The 23,802-nt window shown below is 37.5% G+C and overlaps 1 protein-coding gene across 1 annotated transcript in view; it reads left to right on the top strand.

Moving 5' to 3' along the window:
- Window positions 1–15,160, top strand: part of LOC122803380 (solute carrier family 22 member 3-like) — a 423,027-nt gene extending 407,867 nt beyond the window's left edge. The window contains exon 5 of the mRNA XM_044073001.1: window positions 15,007–15,160. Within this exon, the coding sequence (XP_043928936.1) occupies window positions 15,007–15,160 (154 nt within the window). The remainder of the gene's footprint in view (window positions 1–15,006) is intronic.
- The last annotated feature ends 8,642 nt before the right edge of the window (window positions 15,161–23,802 follow it).

The following is a 23,802-nucleotide window of genomic DNA, read 5'->3' as shown; positions in this document are numbered from 1 at the left end:
GCAAAGTGTAGCTGTGAAAGGATGTCAGCATTCAGGAATATCAGAAACAGTAGAGAGTACAGCAATGTATTTTATAGCCCAGTCTATCATCCCATATGCTATGCTGGCATGTGGCATCCTTTTTAATTATAGTTTCTAAGGTTCTATCCTCTTCAGCTATGCTTACCTTACCTTAATGTAATACAAAAACTACAAAAACCACGCACTAAACTTGTGAAATGAAGATGAAGAAGAATCAATGAAAGCCAGCAAATCTCCAAACAGCTGATTTATTTAGGTAAGCGCTTTCGGCAAGGTTCTTACCCTGCCTTCTTCAGACAAACAGATACAAATCAATTAAACCACTTATAAAAGAACCATTTACCAATTAACTAGTTAATTAACTGTTTAAAAAGATAACACACAATAGCAAAAAATCCATCGTACTTCCTACGAAAATACTTCATTAAAGTAATAAAAAATAAATAAATAATACAATATTCACATTATGTGTTCATATTTAAAAGTGTATCATCATTTCAATACATTTATATCACAAATATTGATTATCGAAATCTTTTGTAGTGGCCACGAAGCACAAGAAACTAAATAAATAAATAAAAAATGGGTGGATGAATGAACTTGTCATAAAGCTTTGATAAACAACAACATGCTAAACAGCTAAACAAAAATAAATACACCTCTAATAAAAAACATTGCTACATTGACAAAGTACGTCTAAACCTAAAAGGAATAATAATATGTACATAAATGACTGATAAACTTATTAAAGTATATGCTTCATCTTTGTAACGCTAACAATTTAAGCATACATTTTATAGATATATTTTCATTAAGACCTGGGTAAAGATGGGCCTTTGTTCTTATTTGCCACATCAATTCGTCGACCTCCAGCAATATTTGCCAAGGTCCCCCTCTAAAATCTTGAGGTCTGTGTTGTAAGATAGCAAACTTAAAATTATGCCCAGGATTTTCTAAACAGTGTTTTGCTAAAACATTATTGGTGTCCTTTTTAATTATAGCATATGAATGTTCATAAATACGCTGTCTAAACTTTCTTTCAGTCTTGCCAATATAATAGGCTTTGCATTGGGAACATAGTGCCACATATGTGACACTTCTGGTGTCACAACTATATCGACAATTGATTTTATAAATTGTGTCGTTGATACACAAAAGGTGACTAACCAAGACATTTTTACATTGGGAACAGGCCCCACATTTAGATATGCCTACATTCTTATTTAACTGTGTTCTTTTTTTGGCCTCCAAAATTGTTTTTAAATTCCGGCCCCTCCTAAAAGTAATCTTAGGACATGTACCAAGAGATTTAAAAAGCTTTTCGTCACCATTTATAATATCCCAATTTTTCTAAAACCTTTAGTTGAAAGTGAACCCCAAATATGTAAAGATTCATGGGGTTTTTTGAATAACATCAATAATTTAGAATATCTACACAATACATGTTTCTTGACAATTGACATAAAAGACCTTTACACTGTTATCCCACAAAGAACTGGTTTGGAGTGGATAAGGGATTTTCTTCACAATAAGAAATCCAATGATAATACTATTTACTTGATTGAAACATTACTAGAAATTGTTTTAACTAAGCCTATTATATTGGCAAGACTGAAAGAAAGTTTAGACAGTGCATTTATGAACATTGATATGCTATTATTAAAAAGGACACCAATAACGCTTTAGCAAAACACTGTTTAGAAAATCCTGGGCATAATTTTAAGTTTGCTATCTTACAACACAGACCTCAAGATTTTAGAGTGGGACCTTGGCAAATATTGCTGGAGGTTGACGAATTGATGTGGCAAATAAGAACAAAGGCCCATCTTTACCCAGGTCTTAATGAAAATATATCTATAAAATGTATGCTTAAATTGTTAGCGTTACAAAGATGAAGCATATACTTTAATAAGTTTTCAGTCATTTATGTACGTATTATTATTCCTTTTAGGTTTAGAAGTACTTTGTCAATGTTGCAGTGTTTTTTATTAGAGGTGTATTTATTTTTGTTTAGCTGTTCAGTATGTTGCCGTTTATCAAAGCTTTATGACAAGTTCATTCATCCACCCATTTTTTATTTATTTATTTAGTTTCTTGTGCTCCGTGGCCACTACAAAAGATTTCGATAATCAATATTTGTGATATAAATGTATTGAAATGATGATACACTTTTAAATATGAACACATAATGTGAATATTTCATTATTTATTTATTTTTTATTACTTTAATGAAGTATTTTCGTAGGAAGTACGATGGATTTTTGCTATTGTGTGTTATCTTTTTAAACAGTCAATTAACTAGTTAATTGGTAAATGGTTCTTTTATAAGTGGTTTAATTGATTTGTATCTGTTTGTCTTAATGTAATACAAGTGCTCTTAGCCAATACACAGCACTTTGTGAAAATCAGACCTCCCATTATTTTGTTAAATGCTTAAGCATCATAAATGGCTATCAGCATGACTGACCACACATTCTGACTGCACTGGCATCACAACTCCTCCATTTCATGCTCAGTCAGGAAAATGGGATAGTCTGATTGGCTGAATCATTGACCACTCACTGACTAGGTGTTCTCAAACAAGGGAATTGAGAAAAACATAAACAAAATAACATTAATGCCTCAAGTGGCTAACATCATAAATTCCACTGTTGACATTTAAGAAAACAGTTTAAACAACTGGCCACTATTGAAACTAAGATGGTTAGCACCAGAATATATGCAGGGTGTGGGAGAGATGGGTGTGATGCATTAATGGAGTTTCACTGGGTTTAGAACACATTTGTGCAGCTCTTTAAAGTGGAGGGAGAACACCCCTTCCTTTGTTTACAGGTTCCACTAACCATGTTCAAAAATGTCCTCATGTACTTTTCTTACAACTGTTTTACTGCCATTATAATTCAATGAAGATATGAAATATCACATAAAAATAGCTGTACATATGGAGGCTCCAGAATTTTCTATGACCAAAGCATGAAATTAGAGCAAACAGGCAGTTTCTTGAGAAAACACGTTTCTCAAACATGCTCAAGTATGTAAAGTAGTCATTTACAAAAAGCGGAATGATACGCGGCTGTAAAGGTAAACTGTCACCAAACAGAATCCCTACCCCAACTCATAAAGGGATATATGAATATATTAACTTCATGACTAGAGTGACTACCAACCATTTTGTTAACAACTGAATAATAGTCATTAGGTTAAGGAATTTCATACAATCCTTTAATACTGAAACAAAAATGTAGCACTATAATAACGGGTTAATGACACAGTAACAATAAAAGGGCCTCCCAAGAGTCACCCACACCTTTAATTACCTTAAGGAAAACCTATAAATAGAGCATTGCAATTTTTTTTTGAAAAATTATGTTGCTTTACCTTGTCTATAATAAATCTCAGCACAAATCCTAGCCAAAAACATGGTTATTCATTTTTAAAACTGTCCAGGCACATCATAAAGAAAGGAAGTGCAAATATTTTGTAAGAGAGTCATGAATACCACCTCTTTCTTAATCAAGAAATCTAAGCTCCCACTGAACCATCTTGGTCAGTATCAATATCATCTGTGATGTGAACAGTTTCAAGAGTATGTAATGGCACTCTTCTAAACTTTAGTTATAACATTTAAGGTGAAACAAGAACAGCCTTGGTGAAATAATATCATAAGTGACCTGTTTGAGGCTATTAACCACTAAATATGCATTGAATATTAAGGAGAAATTAAATGAGTTATGGTTACAATGTTTGGCCAATGATATTTATTACTTACTGTTAACTGAATCTCATTATCTAGACAGAAAAGTTTTGAGATTCAGTTTTCTAGTAAATTCTCAAAAATTATTAATCATACTCAGTGATCTTGTGTACCTCTGTGGAGCAAAGTATAACCCCTTTCTAAATGTGAACTTTCAGTCTCAGAAAATATAAATGTTGAAATATAATATTCTCAGGGATTTATAGAGAAGCTGTGTACTACCCAAAGCCACACAGTGTGTGTGTGGGAGACTGTATGTGTGCAAGCACCCGTGTGTGTGTGTCTGTATAATGACAGTGTATGAGTTGGTCTGTGGTTGTGCATGAATGCAAATTGTGACTGTGTGTGTGTGTGTGTGTGTGTGTGTGTGTGTGTGTGTGTGTGTGTGTGTGTGTGTGTGTGTGTGTGTGTGTGTGTGTGTGTGTGTGTGTGTGTGTGTGTGTGTGTGTGCATCTGTGTATCTGAGTGTTTTTGTGTGCGTGTATGTCTGTGTGTACGACTACATATACAACTGTGTTTCTGTATGTTTTCTGTGTGTGTGTGTGTGTGTGTGTGTGTGTGTGTGTGCGTGCGTGCGTGCGTGCGTGTGTGTGTGTGTGTGTGTGTCTGTGCGTGCGCGCATGCACGCGCGAGAGTGCTCATGTTCCTATATCTGTTATTCACTGTGTTGGGGTATCTGTGTATGGTCTGCAAAACCTGTTTTACTTTGTAGCTCCTGTTAGTAGGATGCTCCACAGAGCTGTGCAGATCTGCTTAGTTGAGATTCCTAGTCATGAAATTCTCTGGTATTAAGATGTTGTCCTTGCTGGAATGTGCATGGTTATGATCACAGGATCATAGGATCATAGAAAGTTACTAGGCTAATGGCTCTAGCGCCCTTACAAGTCTAGCCAAGTTCTTATCCTTATTTCCTTGATCAGCACCTATTGCCCCTGTCCAACAGGGATACAGATGAAAACCCCGGAGTGAATTTATGGTCACCCATCCAATCGTCCAGATTGCATTTGAAGAGTGCCAAAGAGATGCTCTATGTGACATGAAGTGGGAGGCTGTTCCAAAGGTGTGGTAACCTCTGGGAGACAAATCTGTCCCTCCAGCAGGTTTTATTAATCTCACATACCAGGTCAAGGTCTTTAGAGTGAGTAACCCGTGTACCATTTGTCTTATGGATATGCAGCGTTTTTAATAATGCAGGATCAGAGATTGCCTTGTATGCAAGGCAGCGAGCACCTCTGAGTAGTTTGTAGGAAACGGAATAAAGTGAGAGTGATTTCAGACAATCCTCATATGCCACATGCGATTAGCAAAGGTACGCAGTGGTGCAGCACAACAGACAGGTAAAGAGCAAGATGTGCCAAAGCACTGACGTCTATGAATTCCAGTCAGTATTTTCAACCATTCACTTACCATTTTGCTAGGTGGTGCAAAATCAAACAATTGTCTTATACTTTTGCTTGTTACTGTTCTTAAAGCACTTGCAAATTGCTCAAGTATTTTGTTACTAAAAGGAATAACAGTTTGCATGTAAAATGCTTAGTCATACCGATTAAATATTAATAAAATATTAAGTTAAACTGCATTACTTCAGATTTTTTTGAATAGCAGGAATATGTAATAAATCATCTGTTTCAGTTCCTGAAGAAACTTTAGTACCACCCTCAAAAGAATTATCAGAAAACTTTGCACTATTCCTGTGTTAGTTCAGGGAACACCCATGATGTCTTAGAGAGCTTCTCTCTACCTCTAGACCAGAGGAATAACCATGGTGCATGTAAGCTACAAACGTTTTTCAGAATGCTCATTTCAATATTCCAGTTAGCAGCCTTTTATCACAGATGTGTTGACTATCAATAAATTCTGTTCTAAACATTTTGTATTCTGAACTGGACTTTAAGAGTTGCATAACATTTACTTGCTTCTTTTTCAGTCCAATTAATTTCTCAATTTTCTGAATAAATGAAACGGAAAGGAAATATCAGGTTGGAGGCCAGAGTTAACTGCTGCAGTTATATCCTGTTGTTAAAAGTGAATCCAAGCTTCCTACTGTACTTGGTATTCCAGGCATTCACTTGTTCATTTACATTTCTTAAATGTCATTAGAAGTCATTCACATTTCTCATGAGAGGAGTGAGAGAGCCAGGCTAGTTTGGGAGCTGTAGCTCTAGGCCATTCAACAACAGAGTTAAGTGTCGGAAGAATTTTCCCACCATCCCATCTCCTGTTTATTTATTTATTTATATTTGTTGACCTGGAAAGTCCGACTGAGCAAGAGACCTTACTCAGCCGAGGCCTGGGGAGAAAAGTCCAACAGTCTCATAAAGCAAAAGTTGAGTAAATGTAGTAAAGTACAAAACATATTTAAAGACATGATGTTTTTAAAGTACAGTACATGACATTTTTGGAAAACATATTTTACATAAAATTAGATTATCAGCGTCATTGAGTGAAACAAGTGGAGTGAAATGCAGTTATTGCTGTGTTCATAAAACCAGTGTATTTTTTCTTGTCTACCCTTATGTTAATATATCCACAAAATCCCCTCCCTCTCATATTTCACTGGCTGTTGTCATTAAGAACAAATGTATAATTTTATAAAAGCTGCTCCAATTAGAAATGTTTCCCTCCCATTGTATCAAAATCACCAAATAGACCAGCAAGGCAGAACGGAGTTCAATATTCATTTATATTTGTACTAAAACAAACTAGTTTCGGCAAAAACAGCCTTCTTCAGTGTAGGACAGTACAGTCAAGTTCCTTGTCCTCATCCATTTAAATACAAACCATCAGCCAATAAGGCAAATAAGCTCATCAATATTAATGAGATGAAAAAAATTTTTTTATAATCACAATATACAGAGTGTGACACTTCAGTGAAAAACAGTGATAATATAGGACATAACAACCATAGTTAAGGTAAAGGAATAAACTGAGAATAATATGGTATAACATATATATGTAAAAACATATATAGTTTTTTGGCCATAAGCAACATCTGTTACACAAATATTTATCCATACAGACAATGGTAATTTCACATATCGACTACCTATATTATATTAATTCAGTAGCCCAGACCCCCCATACCAAAATTACTGCTGATTAGCAAAATTTTTTGTAATCACAAAATGCAAGATGTAACACTTCAATGAAGAGCAGTGAGAATAGAGGACCTAACAACCATAAATAGATGTAAGGGAATAAAATAAACTTGGAATAGTGTGGTATAACATATATATGTAAATACATATATGGTTTTATGACCATAAACAACATCCGCTGAACAAATATTTATCCATACAAACAGTAATAATTTCACATGTCAACTACCTATATTATATTAATTCAGCAACCCAGACCCCCCATACCAAAGTTGCTGCTAATTAGCAAACCCATATAGCTGGGTGTCATGAACAGGAATCAGGCTAGACAGAGCAAAGATACATGTATATCATTTGCATACGCAAATATATAGTAATTCTTGATATCAAAATAATCCAAACCTTAACAACAAAATAAGTCAACAGGGTTATCAAGACATGGACATAATCTCCTATAAGTGATCATTTAAACCCGGATGGAACAAACCCCCCAGGGTTGTAATCCAATATTTTTCTTTTTGATCCAATAAACCATGCCAACCTTGTTTGTTAGTTCTATCTCCAGAGATGCGATCAATGACCATAAAACTAAATTTGGCCTGTGGATGTTTGCGTGTATGTTGATATAGGGCACTAGTCTCCTTATGGTTCCTGACATCACTACGATGTTCATTCATTCTGTATCTTAATGCTCTGGAAGTTTGGCCCACATAAAATGCCCCGCAATAACAGGAAGCAAGGTACACCACCCAATCGCTACTGCAATTACCAAAGATCTTGATGTTAAATATCCTGCTGGTGTTACGACTGGAGAACTCTTTAGATTTAGGCATATATGAGCAGGAGCCACAATGACCACAGGGAAACGAACCAAAAAGTTCATCACCATGCAGTGTGAGTTGTTTGTAAATGGTACCCCCACTTGCCATATGTTTAAAATGTGACAGGTAGGAGCCTAGGGTTTTGCCCCGCTTATATGAAAATTGACATCGTGGCCCCAAAATGGTTCGCAGCCTGTCATTGGCCAGTAAGATATTCCAATGTTTATTAATAATGTTCCTGACCATGTTAATATTTCTCCCATAAGTTGTGATGAACCTGACACAGGTACCATGAGATGATTGATTTTTATCTTTATTTTTGTATTGTAATAATTCTTCCCTCTTTATGCAATTAGCTCTACTTTGGGCAGACGCAATATCATGTCGATCATATCCTCTATTAGTAAACCTCAGACTGAGATCCCTGCTGGCTAATTGGTATTCCTCTTCATTGGAACTGAGACGTTTCATACGTATAAATTGAGATATCGGAATACTTTTAATGGTATGATGGGGGTGTAGACTTGAGGCATGTAGCAAGGTGTTGTATTGTGGGTACTTGCGGAAAACTTTGGTAGACAAGGTATGGTCTGGATTCCTGTAAACAGTGACATCCAAAAAATTGATAGTATTTTTATCATAAGTCACAGAAAATTCCAGTCCCCATACATTGTCATTAAGATATTCTACAAATTCCTGCAAGTAACCCACATCCGCACGCCACACCAGCCAACAGTCGTCCAGATAGCGTCTCCAGATGTCCATCTCGACCTGAAAGATGTTATGTGATGTATCATATATCATGTATTCCTCAACATAGGCCATGAAAAGGTCAGCATATATGGGAGTTAAGTGTCGGAAGAATTTTCCCACCATCCCATCTCCTGTTTATTTATTTATTTATATTTGTTGACCTGGAAAGTCCGACTGAGCAAGAGACCTTTCTCAGCCGAGGCCTGGGGAGAAAAGTCCAACAGTCTCATAAAGCAAAAGTTGAGTAAATGTAGTAAAGTACAAAACATATTTAAAGACATGATGTATTTAAAGTACAGTACATGACATTTTTGGAAAACATATTTTACATAAAATTAGATTATCAGCGTCATTGAGTGAAACAAGTGGAGTGAAATGTAGTTATTGCTGTGTTCATAAAACCAGTGTATTTTTTCTTGTCTACCCTTATGTTAATATATCCACAAAATCCCCTCCCTCTCATATTTCACTGGCTGTTGTCATTAAGAACAAATGTATAATTTTATAAAAGCTGCTCCAATTAGAAATGTTTCCCTCCCATTGTATTCCATAGATTTGTAATACTGAGTGTCCACCTAGGCAATCTGTTGCCTGCCCTTACTATAAATTTATCTTTGGATGCTCTTCCCAATCTCACCTCATCTGCTCATGCTCTAAAATCAAACAAGGAGGTTCCTCCCCTATGACTGCTTGAAATAACCTCCATTTCATATGTTCCTACCTTTGTCTTGCAGAGTGGGATACCTAGAGACATTAATCCCTTTTTTTTCATCATATTTTTTAAAATCTGCAACATATGGGGCCAAATTACCAATCACTAGCAATCCATCTGTAAATATAAGTACATACATGCTCTGCTGCTTTTATTTTACACATCTAAATACTTAATCACTTGACAGGATGGAAGGTCACCTGTGAGTTTCACCTTTGCTGCCAACCTTCTAACACTAGCTTTAAGATAATAGACTAACTGCTTTATGCGCACAGATACAACGTATTCTCAACACTAATAATTCCAACGGTGAGAGACATAAATAGTTCATCTGGTGGATTCCACCTTACTTAAAAGTTGTCCTTTTAGCTTCATATACCACCACAACAGTCCTTTACTAATTATGGTGAGGCTGTAAAATAATCACTCCCAAAGCCTTCTAGCAATAAGATTGAGTCTCAGAAAAATAAGGCCCCTCTTCTACCTCATGCTTAGCTCTCATACAGAGACACCCAAAGCAGGGACACTGTAAATGTACCACTTCAAACAACAGCTGCACTCAAAAGGTTGTAGTGATAGGTAATGCTATTTTCAGGCATGCTAATTCATCCATCCCAATGCTGGACAAGGGGAGAGTTACAATGACATTACTTTCAAGCGTCAGGATCTCTGACATTGCAAAAGCCCGTGGACCCTGACTCTAGACGAATATGACTAAAACATGGTAGTGTTACAAGCAGGAATGAATGACCCAAGGTGTAAAAACCTGGGGAACATGCTGAGAGATATATTAGAACCTTTCATGCATGTTGCAATAGCTGATGAGACACTAGTCCTGATTGGAATTCTTCCTTCATCTTAAAAGATGCATAGATAATTGACTTAAATAATTGGTTAAATAGCTGGTGTCATTCTAGGTTGTCTGTGGAATGTGTCAATATGGAACCAGATGCATGATAGCCCAGATTGCTTTACTAAGGATGGCCTGCATCTCTTTTGACAAGTCTTATGCATATTGGCTAAACCATGTGCCTCCTCCTTAATACCATTTTTATGCAGAGTCCAGCCGAGGGACATTGTAATTTAACTAACAAATCAATTTCTAAATTTGATCAAATTAAGGTGGCTCTCCTTAATGCCTGATGTCTAAACAACAAGTTTTCTGATCTTGAGGTGCTCCTGCATTTAGAAAACATCATGAACACTTCTTATATACAAGAGATTTATGTTTTTCATACGTTCAAACCCACTGGCAACTGTAACAGAGTCTCCGTGTTTGTCAAAGACATATTGCCTCTAGGCAGATCCCTAAGGATCTACAAACTGAATCCATTGAATTACAGATCAATCTACATAGGATTACTTATCAACTAATAGTGTGTTGTAGAACACATTCTTTGTACCTTGGCAAACTCATATGACTCCTCAGAGTTCTAAATGATCTCCCTATTAGCAAAAACTCCAGTATTGTGGGTGACATGTAAGTACACTATAATAAACTCAGACACCTATACCTCCAATGTATGATATCCCCACATGTTGCCAAACTTAAGAAAAAAATTCCCTTGAGCAGTTGGCAATTAACCCTGCCTCTTTCACAACCTCCCTAGTATCTCCATCCTCATTGAAGGCTGACCATAAACTTATGACCTTCTCCATAAACTCGCAAATATTTTACAGAAATCCACACTGATTTTAAGATCTACAAATGTGCAGAACTCAACTTTCTCTATGAGAAAATATCAAAATTCATGTAGGCTTATATACACCTATGAGACTTTGATGCCGCCTGGAGGATTGAAATGATTAGCTGTTCATTCTGAGCCCCTTAGCACTATCTCAGGTGCATACACAGATTGCTACTTTGATCTTTGGAATATAATGTCAGCCACACTGCTGGGGTACAGAATTCTGCTGAGACATTTTTGTGACCAAAACTGCCCAGAGTACTGTTTGGTTCTGCAACACAGTCATGATATTATTCTTAAAACATCATTATCTGTTCATAATCATGGGATGTACTGATGCAGCATTAAAGTTAAATAACATTATTTGTCAGAAGAATCCCCAGGTATTTTATCTGAAGATATTTAACTGTTCCTGTTCCTTTATCATGTAAGATGCAAAATATGCAATACATTAATGTGATACTTATTAGTTACAACTTACAGAAGCATCTGCTAGCATAACACAAAAAATACCCCAAGCATGATAGCCTGGAATACTTTAACAGGCAAATTCAGTGGGTGAATGCAGTTTTTAACAACCCAATCTAATGGCGATGTTCTAGAGTGATTGATTGCAACTAAATGTCCTGCCAACTTTCTTTCATTCCCAGATACAACACAAGCAGACACTAGAAAGGGTTTTTTAATCCCTGGCCCTTCTCCTGTCTGTTACAGGTGATTTCCTGTATCATGCTTTTGGTTACCACCCAGACATGGAGTTCTAGAAGTCCTAATTCCAGTTCACAGGTTAGTGTTATAATATCTGTCTTGTCTGGTTAGCAACAGTGAATTGCAGTTGCTGTTTTGCTGCTCTACAGTGTCATTTTTGGCTCACACTATAATGCATTGTGTTAAAACCTTTCCAGAAGATGATGTATGGTGAGGCTTACCCATTTCATCATTCAAAAGTTGTTGTCAGGGCACCTGTTTGGATCATGTTGTAAGGTATGAGTACCATCAGAGGATGCCCCACCACCAAAGGCCTTATAGTCCTATTTCTACCCTCCAAAGTTAAGAAATGGTGCCATCACTTGTCACAGTGGAATGTAATTTCACCTTTTTGTACTTCAGCTGATGCTGTGCTTAAGATGAATAGACAATTGCCTCACAAATTCCAAGGAAGAGTTAACACAAATATTACCTTACCTCATCTAACTCAGCAGCCATCTCTGTGACTACCAAGGTTTGTTTTCAGACATCATTTGCACATCCTATGTTTTGCCTCACAGACCAGAAGAAGTAATTTTTTTTTACAGTATCAATGCTCAGTTACACTGAGTGTTGCAACAATAAATAAAAACGTATGATGCATACATTTTGAATACAAGAAATACTGTTGACAACCACCTTATTAAATGTTTAAACTACTGCAAACTAGTGTTTTAGATGGAAATTATTGGAAATTATAGGGTAAATATTGCAATACAGTATACAAATGGAGTTGTTATTTTTCTAACTATAGACATATAGCGGAGGGATTGTTTAAGTAAATTTTTGGGTCTGCTCTTAACTAGGGAAATATTATGTGAATGAAGATATGATTTTGAATCTCTAACCAGTGTTCTTGGTCAAGTAATGCATTCTAGTGTGAGGAAAGCTCATCCTCTGCATCCACTCACTCAGTCTTAGAAGGTCTGAATAAGTTACCTCTTATTCTCCCCAGAAGATGAGCATAGTCTTAGCTGCATCAGCTCTCTCATCTAAAAGCAAATGAATATTAAATCATGCAACTATAGCATAAAGAAGCTTAGAATATACTTTATTTTTCCTAGATCTTAGGCCTTCTACAGACCCCATTAACTATAGGCCTATTAAACTCCCTAGGATTATATGTAAAGCTATGGAATATATTATTAGGGAACATATTAAATGTGACATAGGTGACCTCCAGACCCTTGGCCCTAGCCAATCTGGATTTTTAAGATCATGCCTACTCAACCTGCTCAGTTTTTTGACAAGGTCTCAGAAGCTTTACACAGAAGCCAGAGGGGCCACATTCCCTACCTTAATCTCACTAAAGCCTTTGACAACATCCATCATATGGGCTACAGTCTTAGCATTTACACTTACAGTGTTTACTGGATACCTAATTGGCTACTGGACTGAAATCATTTAGTTCAATGTGGGGGGTGTATCTCCTCTTGCCATAGAAGTGTTACAAGTGTCCTACAAGGTTCACTGTTGGGTCACCTTCTGTTTGGCATTTACTTCTCAGAGATAAAATCAGGCACCCAAGGTCTAAAGATAAGCAAGTTTGTAGGTGACTACAAATAAGGTGATGTCAAATTATTTCATGATAATCAAATTCTACAACAAGGCCTTGATCAGGTCTACACCTTGTCGGCTAATCACGGGCTCACCGCAAACTGCAAAGAAGTGTAGCACAGTTTCCTTTGTTATGAACCCTATCCCTTCTTATCGTATCACTAATATAGTTCTTTAAACACACCTCATCCTATCCCTTCTTATCGTATCACTAATATAGTTCTTTAAACACACCTCATTATTAGAAATATGGGTACTCATACTGACAATGAGCTGTTTTTCATCCACTGCATCAGCTGTGGTCACAAAGTCTTTCTGCTTTATTTGTTATGGCATCTCTTGTAGGGATAAGGATATCTTTGTTTCCATTTACTCCTCCATTAGCAGACCCATTAGCAGACACATTGCCCTGTTTATAGTGTACCTTTCTAAACATCTTTTTTTTTTTAAATACAAGATTACTAAGAAGGAAAATGTTTGGTTTAAACCACTCAATCTACCCTAATAGTCTAACATCTCGATTTCTCTACACCGTCTCTTACAGGTTCCGGAGAGATGAAGTTTGCTTAGTGTTTTGTGCTGTGAAAGTCCCTTTACTTTTCAGCCTATTTTACCTTCATAGATCAAACAGCTCAACTAAATACCACACCAAAGACATAGGCCTCCAAGCTAAGATCAACAATACCTGCCTCTGTCATAGGTTCTTTAAGCAAAGCATTATCCACCTTTGGAATAAATTCTTTTTGAACATCAAGCAGATTATTAATTGCAGAAGGAGTCATTACTGGGCACATTGCGAGTGCTGTGAAGAGCATGAAACACTACTAATTTCATGAACTTTAATTGCACTTTGACTTTGCCTTACATTATGGGTGCTGTGAAGAGCACTTCCGTCTGACATCAAAGACTGAAACAATACCAATTTTATGAACTTTGATCATACTTTGACTTAGGAATGGGGTCCATTCCCATCATGGTATTAGAAACCCAACAGACTTGGAGAAATTAAAAAAAAATAGATAATCTTTATAAGTAAGCTTCAATGACTGGATGGGTAATTCCAAATTTATTTCTGGCATTAATGATAATCATTTCTAGTCCAAAGAACTCGAGCCTATCCTTGTCGTTAGAAGGGTGATGTGGCTGAACCTTGTCACGGCTCTCCTGCCCTAAACTTAGTATGATCTTATGAATTGATGCATATTAATCATGATGTAGACACCAAGGTACCATATGTTACTGCCATGCAGTATTAGAACATATATGTTAAGCTTTTAGTGTAATGCTTTCTAGTGTTTTACAGTCCATTAATGAAGGTGGATAGTAGAATTCTCACAGAAGTCAAACAAAGAGTAGGATTAAAGAACATATAGGCTTGCAGTGCAACAAGAGCTTATCACATGCCCTTTGTATATTGTATGAACCTCACAGAAATGTTCTGTATCCAGTCAACAAAGAAACGTGGTGACAAAGTAAAGGACTAAATAAAGAAAAAAATGTATAAAGTACAGAAGTTACAAAGCGAAGCTTATTTGTGGGGAGTTAACCTTAAGTTTGTGGTAAAGGGGATTATCATCATCATGGTCATCATAGGCCTATGAAATGACCCACCTTAATACATGGTACTATGTGATCCCAGGAATGTAGTCAGGAAACAGTAGAGCAGAAATGGTATGGAGAGGTGTTGTTTAGTGGGATACCCAAATGGGGCCTATCAGCATTCTTGGATGGACTCAAAATGCACATGCAAACTTCTTTTTGTAACTTATGACTTTGTATGATCTCCTTTGAACTATAATGTTATATATGTTATAACGAAAGAATTACATTCTAGGATTATTTAATTATATTTCAGGTTAGTTCCTGAATCTCCACGATGGTTGTTGAATCGCCAAAGAACAGAAGAGACAATGAAAATTGCAAGGAAAATAGCAAAGCAAAACCAAATGCGTATTTCAGACAGTTACATAGAGGTAACAGGTATATCATATATTATAAGGCTGTTATAATTTTAATGTATAGAATTGTGGAGTTATTTACTAATGTAATCTTTTATCAATGTAACTAAATATGCTGATTTATTTTGTGTGTGTGTGTATTTCTCTCTCTCTCTCTCTCTCTATATATATATATGTGTGTGTGTACATTCACCCATTTGTTAATCAGCTAGGTCCATTGGGCACACAATTACTTTCCATTGCCAACCTGGGCTCAATGTCTGGTTAAGTAACTTGCTGAGGGTCACACAGTAGGCAAATGAGGGCTGAGGGAAATAAACCCTGTGCCACAGGAACTGCAGCTTTAACCCTCTCCACCAACTGCAAATCATGTAGTTTGCACTTGTGCTGTTGAATGGCAAAACATTAAGCAGAACTGCTTAAAACTCATCTCAGTGTAACAGATGTAAATTAACCTTTGTTAGGACTAACTGTATAGCTGCATATGTTTTGTTTCAGTTGTGTGCATATTGTGGACAGCATTCGTACATTTCCATCACTGTGCAAGTGCAGTTCTGCTACTGTGTTACCATAATTTATAATGTTAAAGAATTCTAGACCTGTATAAGCTAAGAACCGTGATATAGAAACTACTAATAATACAGAATTAAATCTGTTACACAAGTGAAAGATTTGTTCAGTGATTTTTGTATTTCATTTTTATATGTTATACCATTTCATCTTTCGAAGATACACTTGCATATCGTGGGAAATTCTTGTGATAAAGAAAATTAAATATATAGCTAAGAAAGTACAGTGCCAAATGACTCCAGATGGATTTTACTTTTTAATCTGGTTATGTTGTTTTTTTGTGAAATATATTTGGAAAGAGCACTGTTGCCTTGGGGCACTGGAAACAGCATGCTGTTGAAGATTTTGTACAGAAACCACATGATATTTGTTTAGTTAAGTTTGTGAAACAAAGTTGAGTAATTATTGATATGGAAGAAAAATAAACTGTATTTAAACAGGGAGCGTGCCAAGTAATCGTTTGCTTGGCTTAATTGTTGTGCAAACTCAAAACCAAAGAAAAAAAAAGTATTATATGTCCATGAATATGCCATTGTTTAATATTTGAAAATGTGCTTTCATAAAGCAGTTTTTCAAATAAGAGCACTTATTTATAATAATAATGGCCACCTTCATGTTGCAGATATTGTATAGATACTACATGAGAATGATTTAATGAATTGTGTTATGCAAATTCATTAGCTAATTAATATAAGAGAAAATGGTACTTAATAAAGAAAGGGGTATGTTTTGTTTCATATTCCTTAATTTTATTAAATTTAAATGTCTTCAATATAGATATTAGTTCAGTTGACTACGAATCAAATTCAATATTATGGTATGCATTGTGCAAGTCCAGTGCAACAGAGATGCAATGAAACAATCCAAAAAAATACACAATGTGTGATTCACATAGAGCATGAAATACAACCCTGCATTGCTAATGCAAATATGAAGAACAGCACGAATAATGATAGTTGTGTGATTCACAGTCAGCGGTTTACCAACTGGCAGCAGAAATGGTGGTATCACACACACACACACACACACACACACACACACACACACACACACACACACACACACACACACACACACACACTTAGGACTATCATCCAAGCAGACATCCCACAACCCTCCATGCCACACAATATCCTTTGCATGTCCAAACCATTTCCTGAGTATGCACACACACAGGACCACCCTGTTATACCTTTTGTTTCATTTTACCCATGTGCTGCTAACTATTAAGCCTCAACTCAGTAAGAGGCTCCAATCCATGGTAAGCAGAGTTTCTCAGAGCAGAGTTTGTCAAGTGCAACTTGGACAATTGGATGGGGAACAGAAAATTCATCCCTGGGTTGGCACCTATGTCTCTAATGGACAGAGACAGCCTGTAAATGGTTGATCTCTCAGGTCCTACTTGTAAATGTTTCACCTCCCAAGTCCCTGCTTACACTTACCAAGGGCACTAGAACTTGTCAGAAATTTGGAATGCATGGCTGAGCTTAAAATGGCCCTTGTGGTCATTAGACTAGTAAACGCCTATGAACCTATGAGATACATAATATTCATTCAAAATCAGCTGCAAAACTAAAGGTAGTTCATGTCCACTTACACTTTAGTTACTACATAATCCAGAAAAAGTGTGATCTGAAGTCACAAGCAGCATATATCCTTTATTTCCACTCAAGGAAATTAAATAATATCTTAGATTTCAGCCTCACCACAGCACTAATATTGCCCTGCATAGGTTCACAAACTCCCCTTTAGCAATACATCTCAAGATAGCTTTTCTATGCAACTTCTGTTGAACTTTTCAAGGCCTTTAATGCTGTGCAATAATTCACCTTACAGCATAATCTCTTTGCCAGACATGCACTTCACTGAGGGTCTAATTGTACAGCACTTCCCATGTAGGAAGGCTTAAGAGTTTGTGCATGTTTTTAACTGATTATGCATGTTTTTAACTGATTATGCATGTTTTAACTGATTATGCACTCTTTTGTTGGTTCTTCTCCTCTTATGTGGGGCATGTCTAGCAAATCACTTTAGGGAGGCATTACACCCCATCTTATATGCACATGACAGCAGTACTCCCGAGGCTAATTATTTTCCATAGTGTATCTGGCAGTGCTCTTCTGTTGTTAACTAAAACATACTTCAAACAGACATCTAGTCACTCTAACTGTAAAGTTTCCTATCACTCAAAGATCCTTCTAATTTCATAAACTGCTGGTTTAATAATGACATCCACTATGTGTGCTGGTTTGAAGTTGCATGACTTAGTAATTCATGTAGAGTCAACACATTTTTTTTTCTTATAGCTTATGCTTGCAAAACAACCACATTATATTCCTGTGACTGTGTAACTGAGAACATTTTGAGAATGTGAGCATTACTTATATTCTTAGTGATATGTTCCTAAGTTTGTTATAACACCTCATGTAGATGGTGAACAGCAAATTCTGGTTTTCACCTTAACACGTAACTAAAGCATTTAGGAGGGACTATACCAAAAACAACAACCTTCCATTCCTGATGTTGCTGTCTTCTTTGTGTCCCTGTGTAAACTGTATCACTAAATCTCCTTAAAGAATCATGTAAGAAAGCTGCATGGTTTCTATTTTGGTCCTCAATCCAGAAGGAAACACTTTAGTATTCAACAGGCAATGAAGATGAATTAACTTCAGTACTGGGTATTAGACTTCCAGGTTTCCGCGGTGGTGCAGCGGTAGCCTTGTTGCCTCACAGCAAGAGGTTCTCCCGTTCGATTCTCAGCTGGAGTATGGGGAGTGCCTTCTGTGTGGAGTCTGCATGTCCTCCCCATGGTTGGGTGGTCATTCGATAGACATGCGTAACTGGGCGTGCCTTCGTTGAAGGTTGAATGTCGAGCTGGCACCTCGGCATTTGTGAAAATCTACTGTCAATCATTAGCAGACTGGACTTCTGCTGTGGCGACCCCTAACCAGGAAAAGCCAAAAGACAACAAAAACTGGGTATTAGACTTCCAATCTTTTCTATCATCTATGATCTAGCATACTCAATAATTAAAGATACTGAACCATACTCTGAAATGATACTCATCATTACACAAGCTTTGCTTTTCAAATTATTCCTTCTGTGCATTACTTCTTCAGAAAAGTAATTCAGTGATACTGCTTTCCCAGTTTTTGTACCTAAAATTCCATTCACCAGGGGACCTAAAATTAATTGTTGAAACAGGAACTGCATCTGCATTTAGGGATAATTTTGCAGCACAGGCATGGTGCTAACTTAATATGTTCCACTGTAATTTGTCCATATTGTCTCAGTACATCTTATTCACCCTGTCCACACCCTTACAACTGATGGTCTGTGGACATATGCTTTCTTGGTCATTGATATCCACTATCTTCTTATTGCTACTGCTGCTAAACCTACTGGTTATTAAATGCTACTCATATCTTTATACACTTTTTCCTCTTTATCTTATCATTACATGGTCTTTATTCTCCTGCCTATACCCCAACCTTTGTCCCTATCCTGCTTTTTTTTTTGGTTTGCACTGCACCTCTGCAATTGATCATTGGTGTCAACCAGGAATTCTCCTCATCTGCTATGTGTACTGGGTCCTTCTGAGCATCGCTAGACTTACCATGTGGTTACTGTGTCCTTCTGAACATCGCTAGATGCACTATGTGTCTACTGGGTCGTTTTGAACATCACTAGACTTACTATGGGTCTACTGGGCCCATCTGAACATTGCTAGACTTACTATGTGTCTACTGGATCCTTTTGAACATTGCTAGACTTACTATGTGTCTACTGGGTCCTTCTGAACATTGCTAGACTTACTATGTGTCTACTGGATCCTTCTGAACATTGCTAGACTTACTATGTGTCTACTGGGCCTATCTGAACATCGCTAGACTTACTATGTGTCTACTGGGCCCATCTGAACATTGCTAGACTTACTATGTGTCTACTGGGTCCTTTTGAACATTGCTAGACTTACTATGTGTCTACTGGGTCCTTCTGAACATTGCTAAAATTGCTATGTGTCTACTGTGTCCTTCTGAACATTGCTAGACTTACTATGTGTCTACTGGGTCCTTTTGAACATTGCTAGACTTACTATGTGTCTACTGGGTCCTTCTGAACATCGCCAGACTTACTATGTGTCTACTGGGTCCATCTGAACATTGCTAGACTTATTATGTGTCTACTTGGCCCATCTGAACATTGCTAGACTTACTATGTGTCTACTGGATCCTTCTGAACATTGCTAGATTTACTATATGTCTACTGGGTCCTTTCGAACATTGCTAGACTTACTATGTGTCTACTGGACCCATCTGAACATCGCTAGACTTACTATGTGTCTACTGGGCCCATCTGAACATTGCTAGACTTACTATGTGTCTACTGGGTCCTTTTGAACATTGCTAGACTTACTATGTGTCTACTGGGTCCTTCTGAAAATTGCTAAAATTACTATGTGTCTACTGGGTCCTTCTGAACATTGCTAGACTTACTATGTGTCTACTGGGTCCTTTTGAACATTGCTAGACTTACTATGTGTCTACTGGGTCCTTGTGAACATCGCCAGAATTACTATGTGTCTACTGGGCCCTTCTGAACATTGCTAGACTTATTATGTGTCTACTGGGCCCATCTGAACATTGCTAGACTTACTATGTGTCTACTGGGTCCTTCTGAACATTGCTAGAATTACTATGTGTCTACTAGGTCCTTCTGAACATCGCTAGATTTACTATGTGTCTACTGGGTCCTTTTGAATATTGCTAGACTTACTATGTGTCTACTGAGTCCTTTTGAACATTGCTAGACTTACCATTTGTCTACTGGGTCCTTTTGAACATTGCTAGACCTACTATGTGTCTACTGAGTCCTTTTGAACATTGCTAGACTTACTATGTGTCTACTGGGTCCTTCTGAACATTGCTAGACTTGCTATGTATCTACTGGGTCCTTCTGAACATCGCGCTACATACTATGTGTCTACTGGGTCCTTTTGAACATTGCTAGACTTACTATGTGTCTACTGGGTCCTTCTGAACATTGCTAGACTTACTATGTGTCTAATGGATCCTTCTGAACATTGCTAGACTTACTATGTGTCTACTGGGCCCATCTGAACATCACTAGACTTACTATGTGTCTACTGGGTCCTTCTGAACATTGCTAAAATTACTATGTGTCTACTGGGTCCTTCTGAACATTGCTAGACTTACTATGTGTCTACTGGGTCCTTTTGAACATTGCTAGACTTACTATGTGTCTACTGGGTCCTTCTGAACATTGCCAGACCTACTATGTGTCTACTGGGTCCTTCTGAACATTGCTAGACTTATTATGTGTCTACTGGGCCCATCTGAATATTGCTAGACTTACTATGTGTCTACTGGGTCCTTCTGAACATTGCTAGAATTACTGTGTGTCTACTGGGTCCTTCTGAACATCGCTAGACTTACTATGTGTCTTCTGGGTCCTTCTGAACATCGCTAGACTTACTATGTGTCTACTAGGTCCTTTTGAACATTGCTAGACTTACTATGTGTTTACTGAGTCCTTTTGAACATTGCTAAAATTACTATATGTCTACTGGGTCCTTCTGAACATTGCTAGACTTACTATGTGTCTACTGGGCCCTTTTGAACATCGCTAGACTTACTATGTGTCTACTGGGTCCTTCTGAACATTGCTAGACTTACTATGTGTCTACTGGATCCTTCTGAACATAGCTAGACTTACTATGTGTCTACTGGGTCCTTCTGAACATCGTTAGACTTACTATGTGTCTACTAGGTCCTTCTGAACATCGCTAGACTTACTCTGTGTCTACTGGGTCCTTCTGAACATCGCTAGGCTTACTATGTGTCTACTGGGTCCTTCTGAACATTGCTAGACTTACTATGTGTCTACTGCGCCCTTCTGAACATTGCTAGACTTACTATGTGTCTACTAGGTCCTTCTGAACATTGCTAGACTTATTATGTGTCTACTGGATCCTTCTGAACATCGCTAGACTTACTATGTGTCTACTGGGTCCTTCTGAACATCGCTAGACTTACTATGTGTCTACTGGGTCCTTGTGAACATCGCTAGACTTACTATGTGTCTACTGGGTCCTTCTGAACATCGTTAGACTTACTATGTGTCTACTAGGTCCTTCTGAACATCGCTAGACTTACTATGTGTCTACTGGGTCCTTCTGAACATTGCTAGACTTACTATGTCCCATATTCAGGGCTGGAGAATAGACTAAGGAGACCTGCAGCAGTATCATTCTGCTGCTGCTTTTCTTTTTTTCCTTGGGTCTTAGCTTCTTGTTACCCCTCCCACATGTGTATGCAACATCCAATAGGCACACGTGCAGTGCAGACATGATGTTTTTCATCCTGCATCCATAGATACTCAGCTAATGTTCCTTGCCTGTTCCCATTTAGGACAACAGCCCTCTTGTGCACCCCCAGGCTCCACCAGAGATCCAAGGTGAGGAGCATCAGTGCATATGCTCCCCCAGGACTTGTGTTAGCATTTTGAGGGGCCTCCAGTAGATGTCAAGTTGCGGGCCCCCTAGCACTTCCAATCTAAGTATCACCCTGTCACTGCCATCCATCCTAAACAACCTTTTAGTTCATGCTGCCCACTTTTAGGAGTAGCACACACAGACTGACCTGTTTCTACAATACTCTTTCATTCCAGCAGGTCTATGTACCACACTATGTTGACCCACCTCACAAACGGAGAGTCGCAGTTACTGGCATTTAGTTGCAACAATGATACATTGCAGCAAGTCTATGTACAGGTCTAGACTTAAGTGAAATGGCACCCAAGGTTTACTGTTTCAGCCACCATCCCCCACACCCTCCAAACTTCCCCTGTTTTCCCCCATCTTGGGCTCCCTATGCCATGTACATTACTTTTTTCTTCCTTTTCTCACATTTTGACTTATTCTTCAGCTTTTTCAAGAAGCAGTAATTTTCTACATGCTCTAAAGTGCATTTTAAATGTACAACCTTCTAATCCAGTGCTGGCTTGAACAGAAATAATGATTAAGGAAAGAAACTGTGCTGTTGTTCAGCTTTAGTTTTCATTGCATCCTTTCAGTACATATTTTCTGACCAAGACAGCACAGTAATAACCATTTAAGAAATAAACTTCAGAACTTCCACAACACCCACAAACTATAGAAATAACACAATTGAAGGCAAATGGCAAACTGATCCACTCTCAAGTATTTATTTAGCGCTTTTGTTTATAAAATATAAACTTCCTCAGAATAAAAGCTTAAAAAAACATTTAAGAAATAACTCAAATAAGCCAGGACCCAAGAAGGAAGCCATGTGGTTATAGATGGTCTGGGATAAATTTTAGAGCATTTCCCCAGTCTTTTAATCCAGTGGTGACCTAAACAAAAAAGCATGAGTAAAAGAAAGAATTTCAGTTATATTTTTTTCTTTCAAGTAAGACTCAATGTGCACCCAAGGATTAATGTTCAAAGATGACAAAATAGCAGCTCACAATGAACTAAGAAAACAGTTGTTTTCTGGATACAGAGGTCCTATCTGGGAACTGCCTGCCTCCCTAACACCCCCCCCCAAAAAATAATAGTACTTATACATCCCTCTAGTGTTAAACTTATTTCAAGTGACTGCTGACGTACCTATACATAGCATCACTTATCACTCCTCAACCCAAAATGTCAAAGGAAACTCCCTGTTTACATGCATGAAGTGTGATTGTGAGGAAAGCAAAAAAAAAATAATAATAATGATTACAGTAATGTATTCTACTTTGTTGCTTCTAGACAGTACACTGCCCCTACACAACCTATAATAACCTTCTTTGTACTTTTGAAGCTTTGAAATGATCACCACACTATCCTCAGCCCAAAGACAAGTTATAATAACCTCATGTGCACACCTGTAAGGTTTGACTATGATGAAAATTAAAAAGTAATAACCACACAATCCCTCCTCCTTCCGCATAGCTAATAGCAGCATTCTGTACACACATGTCTGAGCAGGGCTGGTTTTAGAATGGGTGCAGCTGAGAGCAGAGGCCATTATCAGCTTTATCCTAACAGGGTCATAGCACAGCCTGTTCAAATTAAATCAATACATTTTTCCTCCTCA

Source organism: Protopterus annectens, chromosome 1.part0 (genome assembly GCF_019279795.1).
Source record: "Protopterus annectens isolate FY-2018-M chromosome 1.part0, PAN1.0, whole genome shotgun sequence".
Lineage (NCBI taxonomy): Eukaryota > Metazoa > Chordata > Ceratodontiformes > Protopteridae > Protopterus > Protopterus annectens.
Note: the sequence above shows the minus strand (reverse complement) of the source record. Positions and strands in the feature narration are given on the sequence as shown.